Here is a 9052-nt window from a genome sequence, read left to right on the forward strand (position 1 = left end):
GATAATATTCACCACTCTATTTATAATCAGCAGTTACCACCACTAACCACCTCTGCCACCGTCACCATTGTCAACCAACACCCACCACCACCAACCACCTCTATCATCACAACCACTATCGACAAAAAATACCGCTATGAACCACAATTGTCAATTGCCACCACACCTACTACCTCTTTTATTCTAATTATATTCACCACCACCGCTGCCGTCAACAGCACTAAAATTAGCAACCACTAGCGGCAAATCCCTACTACCAACCAACTCATCTATCACAACTAGCACCACCACTAACTACCACTAATACATCACAACCTCTACATATTCTTTGACCGCCACCACCATTGTCACTAGTAATGCCACTCTACCACTACTTCAACTAGTATCATCGCTACAATTTATCTCTACTAACAACCATCTCCACATCACAACAAATAAAATCTCCAACTAGCACCAACACATCATCGATCATCATGCATTCATGTTTCAGCCAACCATCACAATTGTCACCACCAACAATATTAATCACTAACATCAATCATTGTCACCCAACTACCATTATAAGTCATCTCCACTATCACTAACAAACATAAATATTTTTTCTCAATCAAATAATAATAATTTTATTGTATTAAATTACATACTTTTTTAATATATAATTAATTTTTTATTTGAATTGTATTTTTTATTCTATTGTGTATACAAATAATTTTTTTTTACACATTTAGATATTGAAAAACAAACAGTCTTAATCATTCAGTTTTCAGATCTAGAAACAACATCTTAATCATTCAGATGTACATTAAGATTCAGACGTCTGAATCTTAAAAAAAAAAAACAAATAAAGCCTAAGACTTGGTTCTAGATCTGAATTATTAAGACCTATTCAGACCTATTAAGAGTTAAAACCTTAATAAAAAATAAATGCACTTAATGGTCTGAATGCTGAACCATTCAGATTCAGACCTCCATTAAGTGCAAACAAATTAGGCCTTAGTTACAAAACTGAGATGAGTTTCCATCGAATTTGTACATTTTCACGTCAAAAGTAATTTTTAATTAGACATGATATAATTACAATTCTTAAGAATAGTCACTTCTTTTAAAAAAATTTCTTAATTTCTAAGAGCAGTCACTTAGAAATAAAAGACTATTGATCCGAGAGAAGGTGTGTCTCTCTCGTTGTTTGAGTTAGGGTCTTGCTCTACACAAAACATAAAATCACATATATTAATATAATTATAATTAAGTGATTTTTAAGTAGATATAAATGTAGTTAAATAATTTTTAAGTAATAAAAATATTACTTTTAAATTGATCTAATTAACATAATTAATAACTTTTATATAATTAAAAAATAACTTTTGTGATATGACTTATACGTAATAACCTTTCGTAAACATAGTCTAAGCACATCCATTATTGTTAGTAACAGTGGCGGAGCCAGGATTTTGGTTAAGGGTGTTCATATTTTAGAAAAAGAAGCGGGTCATAAAAAAATATTATAAACCGTATATTGAAGAAGAAGAATCTTTGAACCAAACTAATCATAAAAAAACATATAGGATAACAAGTTGAAACATATAATATAAAAAAAAGTCAACAAAGCAAATTCTATTAATAAAAGCTTGATTAGAAAATATAATTACAAGGGCATTCGGCGATGCTTCATCCCATGAAATGTTTCTATAATACACTCATTAGAAATATTCTTAAATACTTTTTTTTTCCTACGTAAGGCACTATGCAACCATCTAAGAATTCATCATCCATTCGATTCCGCAAATCATTCTTGATATACTTCATTGCCGAAAAAGCTCTTTCAACTGATGCAGTGGCAACGGGTAGAAGCAAAGCAAACTTCACTAAAAGAAATATAAGAGGATAAGTTAAATGCTTCTTTGTCTCAACCAACTTTCTTGAAAGTTCCCCAAGTCTGCCTAAATTGGAGAATCTTTTATCAATATCATGAACATCAATAATATAATTAACAAGTTGATTCTCAAGAACCCTCATGTTGAACTCATCAAAGTCATCAGGATATAATTTAGCCATCACCAATATCTTTTGGATGTCAAAACTAGAAAATGTATCAATTGGATTCAAGCAAGCTACACCATTAAGCAAATCACTTGTCACCTCATTAAAATGGTCATTAAGTTCTTGTAGCTGCCAATCAATAATTTTATAAAACACATCCACACGATAATGGTGCAAAGTAGTATAATCAACTATTTCACGTCGTGATCTACCAGAGTTAGCATATGGCTCATCATAATTGGGTAATGGAATACTATGTTTGATACAAAATACCTCGATTCTTTGAGCGAATCCTAACCAACATTCTTTTTTAAAATAGGATCCCATTCATTATCTCGTAATGCTTGCAATCTTCTCTTTGCTACTTTTACAAGAATCATGGCATTAGCAATATCCTGTTCCTTTTTCTGTAATGACACATTAAGATCATTCGTGATTTCTAAAATATCAAACGTTAAATGCAACAAGAAAACAGCCTCAAAAGTTTGACAACTTCTGAGAATCCCGATGCGCTAGCTTTTTCTTCTGAAGTACTTGCATTTTTAACAAGAGAATCAAGTACATCAACAATGGAGGCAAAGTTACTAATAAAGTTTCTAAACGACTTGTAGTGAGATCCTCAACGAGTGTCACTGGCTTTAATAATACCAAGTTCTTGATTCAAACCTCTACCCATTTCTAGCTCACCCATATCTAATGCCTCTTGGAGTTTTTCTTTTTGAGATTCTAAAAATTCATCCACACGTTTAAAGGAAGACCCCAACACATTCAAAATATTTCAAGTCAATAATACAAGTTCTCCTACTTAAACACACCTTTTAAAAACCGCAACAAAAGTCAATTGAAGTTGATGAGCAAAACAATGAACCGAGTGAGCCGATCTACTTTCTTGTCTAATTAATATTATAAGACCACCAAACTCACCTTGTATATTTCTTTCCTCATCATAACATTTCCCTCGTACATAAGCTAAAGTTAAATAATGGTGAGAAAGTACATCCACAATCACTTTCTTCAGAGATAAAGCACTAAAATCTTTAACATGAACAAGTCCAATAAATTTTCCATCACAAATCCCCTTTTATCAACATATCGTAAACAAATAGCTATTTTCTCCTTGTGTGATACGTCTCTTGATTCATCAACCAACAAAGAAAAGTAGTCACCATCTAAATCTTTTATTATAGCTTTGATTGTTTCAATCTTACACGCAGTCACAATATCTTTTTGAATATCATGAGAAATCATTTTATTAATTTTTGGAGTTTTTTCTAACACATAAGGTTTAATGTTATCACATCTCCGCAAGCCAAGAAAGTGCTTCAAGAAAATTACCTTTGTTCAAGGATGATTTACTTTCATCATGACCGCGGAGTGCTAAACCTTGATTTAGAAGAAATCATACAACATCGATTAAAGCATTTAACCGAACTCGATATTCATTATTAATTTTCTTATCCAAATTATAAAATTCCTCCTCAATAGATTGTTCCTCCCTCATAAGATCTTCACACTTCCTTTTTGATTGATTATGAATATTATTCGGAGGACCAATATGTGTTGCAAAGCTATCTTTTCTGTGCCAATTTCTAAATCCCTTCGTCGAAAATGTATTACCACCACCTTGATGAATGATTTCGCCTTGAAATAAATAACAAGGCAAACAATAAGCTACATCTTACACTATATTCCAACCAATCAGAATATTCATCAAACCATTTAGAAACAATACGACGTGGAATTCTAAAAAAGTCTGTTTGAGGAAACTCATGATCTTGAGGTTGGCAAGGATGTTTAGAATGTATGCCCTTCTTATCTCATCATGAATATTCGGAGGATAACTCAAAATCGGAGTTCTTTCAGTGGGGTCAACCTTTAGATCATTTATATCAATTTTTATCTTTGAGAAGACTGAGATGGTATTTCTATTTGATCAATATTTTCATCTCGTTTGGATTGATTTTGAGACGTTGAACTTATTTTTGAAACTTTTCAAAAATACTTCTCCAAGCTCATTGAAACCTCAAACTAAAATAAAAATCAAGCACATCACACTTATTATTCAATTTCAACAAAAAAAAAATTATGAATACTTGAAACATTGTCCCATCCTCCCAAATAATATTAACTAGCAAGTTATCTACTAGATAAAATTAGAATATTAAATTACTTAGTTTAAAACCAAAAAAGATACACAAAAGCAAGTTTAAGGAGAAAATAAATAAACTAAAAGATAAGAAGAATTGAAGAATACCTTTTTACAATTCACACTCCAATAGTCGATGAAGAAAAATTATAATGATAGCCCGCTGAAGCTTTGAAGACTTTAACACGAAATTTCAAATTTTTTTTAACAATAAGGTGGAGAATATTGTGGATTTGTGGTGAGGGAATAGAGAATAGAGAATTGTAATTGTGTAAGGGTTTAGGGTTAGTGAACAACAGAAGGGGCGGGTTTAACACCTTTACTACTTTAGAATTTAAGTTTGACTTGTTCTTTTTTAAATTAAAAAAAAAAGTCTGCTTTAATTTTAAAAAAAAAAAATCAGCCTTAGCAGCAACTGGGCTTTCACATTAGTTGGTCAATTTGGCTTTCACACTTTCACACTAATTGGGCAATTGGACTTTGAATATTGGGTTGAATTGTGAGGTGTAACCCGGTCTAAATCCAATTCAAATACTTTACAAAGATCTGTTCCTTTTTTAAAAAGGAAAATAAAAGCAACTGCATCTAATGAGGATCGAACCTGCATCGCCAGCGCGAATTTGCACACCCTTGACCACTAGGTTGTGCATCTCTAACTTATCAAGGATGTTCATCAGTAAGTATATAACCATATATATCTATATTTAACCTATATATCCAAAAATATTTTTCGACGAAGGGTATTTATCTGACCACCCTTCGCAAGCCGCAGCTCGGCCCCTGGTTAGTAAAAGATATAAAATGTCATAGAGAGGAAAAAGGAATAATCTATTTTTGCCTTTATTTGAGATTTTGCATAGTTGTTTCCAGCTGGATACTAAAGGAAAGAATGATGGGGCTAAAAAAAGAGCTAACAATATAAATTCTAACACTTTGGAGTTTAATTATAAAAAATTCAGACATTTTACATAATTACTGAAAAACTCGATTTTAAATCTATCAAGATACATAATTAGCTCTGATATATCCAACGAAAATACATAATTAGCTCTCAATACATTTTTTTCAATTTTGGATCTGTTGAGATACATAATACATCAATGAACATACATTTTTTCCTTTGTAAAGATAAATAGTTAGCTCACTATACATTTTTTCGATTTTGGGTCTATCGTGATACATAATTAGCTCTCGATACTTCCAATGAAGATACATAATTAGTTGAAATTTCTATAATTACTTTATAAGGATAGAGATTTATGTAAATATGGTAAGTTCAGGTGTATGTTTATGTTATTTTTTCTTGTATTAATTACACTATCTTTTTAAAAGTTGAGTTGTATCACTAATACAACTTTCTAAATTCACAGTGTTTCAGTTATATAGAAATTCACTCTGTATTAGTACTAATACAACAACTCATTGTAACTATTCACTTAATTTAGTTGGAAAACTTGCAGATATTCACCCAATATAGGTAGTTGTATCAATACTTTCTCAATTTTGTTGGATGTACTATTTTCGTTGAATACATATATGAGAAATGAACTTTGAATACGTGTGTATACCATTTATGCATGCTATTGGATGTATACACATTTTGTTTTGATTGAATTTCAGTGAATATATCACTGTTGATGGTTGATACAAGGATACGGTTGAACTTTCATGATACATATGTATCTATGTTGTATCATGATCAAATATCACCATAGTTGTATTAATATATATTACGGGATAATCACTCAATCTAGTTGTATCAAGACCGTGGATCAAGATCTGAAGGATCTCTTGCGATTTTGGTGATCTTCTTCTTTATTACTCCTGAATTAATAATGGGTAAAATTCATAAATAGCATACTTAAGACCAAAATTATGAGATTCATAGAAACACTTTCATATTTACTTAAACTAACAACTTGTATTTTGTATTTGAACAAATTTTTGCTATAAAAATACATATACAAATTATTTTACTGCCCATATTTAACTCAAATCAGTTGAGTTAAATATGGTATAATTAGCCATGAATTAAATGTGGAGATTCCTTTTCCATTAAAACCTCTTAATTAACGCGATTTCTGTTATTTGTTACCTACCGAAATAGAAATTTAAATTTCAGTTTCACATTATCGTTTTCATCCAAAAAAAAATCAAAATCAAATTCAACTGAAACTTCTTCTGTTCAATATCTTCCAAAATTCAAATTAAACCATTACTGTTGTGGAAGGTATTTAATCGTAATATTGTTTTCTTATATGAATTTCATCAGTTGTTTGAAATCGATCAAAAAATTTTCGTTCTGAATTTTTTTGAACCATTACTATTATTCCGTTTAATTTTTTTTTGAGTCATTACTGATGTTTTGTTCAAATATAGTGATCAAAATCAATTTTTCAGTAAATTATTTTTCAATATTTTAAGCCATTAACGATTTTTGTTAGAGTGATCAAAATCTATTTTTCATTACGCTGTACAATTTAACAATTTATTTTGTTAAATTATTTTCAAATATTTTGTAAATGAATTTCGAAAAAAAAGTAATACAACAGTAAATTGAACTGATCGAACAATATAGTGATCAAAATCGATTTTTCAAACTGCTCAAACTCAATTTTTTTGAGTTCTGGTTCTCGAAATTTAAGAGTATATTTGTATTTCCATAAAGTTCGATTTTGTATATTTTGGTTGTGTTCGAATATGGATGTTACAAAGCCATCACTACAGAAAAATACATATGAAATTGGATATGTATGTATAAAAATACAAATGCTTCCATATACTTTAAGTGTATATTGAACAGAACAAAAAATACAAATGAAAGTTCATGTGTATATATAAAAAATAGAAATACTTTCATGTAACTTATATGTATATTTAGTCAGTCAATTTGTATATATGGCAAACCTATATATATTGTATTGAAAAAATATTTGAAAATGTATTTGTATTTCAACAAATTCAAATACGTCCATAACCCCAACTGCATATTTAAACAAAAGGAATACCCAAATGTATATTTCAACATTCCAATATACTGAAAATACATAAAAATTATATTAAAAAAATACATATATGCAAATAACTCTTCATAAATAGTTCATATATAAATATATTTTTCATACATGCAACTTAGCATATGTATTTAACATACAAATACACATAATTACATATTACCCCAAAATATATATTTAAGCTATCAGCTTGACCAAATTACATATCAGTAAATACATATCAGCTTCACCAAATTACATATCAGTAAATACATATCAGCTTCACCAAATACATATACCTTAAAAAGATATCAGCTTTACTGAAATTCCTAAATATATATCAGTAATTAAAAATACATATACACCGAAAAATACCTCTTCCTCCTCATCTTCTTCCAATTCATTACCAAACGAGTTTTCAACATCGTCATTTACACCATTTCTTGACTTTGCAATTTTCTTTTTCTTTTCTTTTCTTTTCTTTTCTTTTCTTTTCTTTTTTTTTTCTTTTCTTTTCTTCTCATATTTTTGTAATTTTGTGGCTTTTGAAAAAGGAGTTTTTTTCAATCATTTTTTTTAAATATCATCCATCTTCACTGGATCGTTATAAAACTTGAACCTAAGTTCCTTCTTACTTACTGATTTCTTCGATTGTATAGGAGTAGAAACAACTTTAAATTCTTCGTCTTGAGTTAATGCAAGACCAAATGATGGTGCATTATCAGACAATAAATTAATAGATGGAATACCCCTATTTGTTCGTGATTTTGGTATGTGTTCTGCCATTAAAGCATACAAATCTCAAACTCGAAGTTGCTAATGGTTTACAATATAAAATACAAAATAAAAGAAAAAAGAGAGAAATTGATAACATGCAATAACTGAATTTATTAATTACCTGAAAGTGTGGAACACTATCCTTATCAAATCATGAAAAAAATAAGAGAAAGAAAAAAATTTGAAAGAGGAATCTGAGATATTTCAAACAATAAAAGGTAAAGTAAAAATCAGTTAAATGAAAGATAAAGGAATCTGAGAGATTTCAAAAAATAAAAGGTAAAGTAAAAAAATTAGTTAAAGGAAAATGAAAGATAAAGGAATTTGAGAGATTTCAAACAATAAAAGGTAAAGTAAAAATCAATTAAAGGAAAGAGAAAGAGAAGTAGAGTGAAAAAGATAACCTTATACATGGTAACTTTTCAAAGGTAGTAAATGGGGGGTCCACACTTAAAATAACGCTATGGTTGCTACACAATGTAATTTCATTAAATTGTTGCTATTTTCATAATTTAAGTCTTAAGTATGCTACTTCTTATAGTTTTTCAATTAATATATCTCAATGAGAAATTCTTAAGTATGCTACTTCTTGTAGTTTTTCAATTAATATATCTCAATGAGAAATTCTATCCCAATTTCACTTAGTTAGATTCATCTTACAATCAGAGGCGGATCCTAGATTTGGAACTCCAAATGCAAAGAAGACTCATCGATTAATAACATGTTTGGCCAAGCTTTTGAAAGGTCAAAGTCCTTATTTTAAAAAAGTGTTGTGTTCGATCAAACTTTGGGGATAAAATAAGTGTTTCAGGAGAATAAAAGAAGTGTGCCACATAATTCAGGGCAAGCTTTCTAGAAGAAACTATTTTTTCCTTAAAAAAAAGTTTTTTGGAAAATATAATTAAAAAATATATACTTAAAAGCATTTTAAAAGAATGTGATCAAACACTAAATACAATTCAAAAGTGTAAAGAATAAAAAAAAGTGAGACCCAAGACTAACGATGACGAGGGTTTTTCAGTTAATAAGAGAAAAAAAAACTCATATTTCTTAAAATTTATATTTAAACAAATACAGTGACTAATGATAAATTTTT

At 29.4% G+C, this 9052-nt stretch overlaps 1 protein-coding gene across 1 annotated transcript; it reads right to left on the bottom strand.

Moving 5' to 3' along the window:
• Window positions 1–1686: 1686 nt before the first annotated feature.
• On the bottom strand, window positions 1687–3288 carry LOC107871887. The gene is made up of 4 exons (XM_016718745.2): window positions 3169–3288; window positions 2965–3052; window positions 2343–2479; window positions 1687–2169 (listed from the first exon to the last, which is right to left on the bottom strand). The coding sequence occupies exons 1-4, from the start codon at window positions 3286–3288 to the stop codon at window positions 1687–1689; spliced, it is 828 nt and encodes a 275-aa protein (XP_016574231.2).
• Between the last annotated feature and the right edge of the window lie 5764 nt (window positions 3289–9052).

The sequence above is a fragment of the Capsicum annuum genome, chromosome 5 (assembly GCF_002878395.1).
Source record: "Capsicum annuum cultivar UCD-10X-F1 chromosome 5, UCD10Xv1.1, whole genome shotgun sequence".
Classification (NCBI taxonomy): domain Eukaryota; kingdom Viridiplantae; phylum Streptophyta; class Magnoliopsida; order Solanales; family Solanaceae; genus Capsicum; species Capsicum annuum.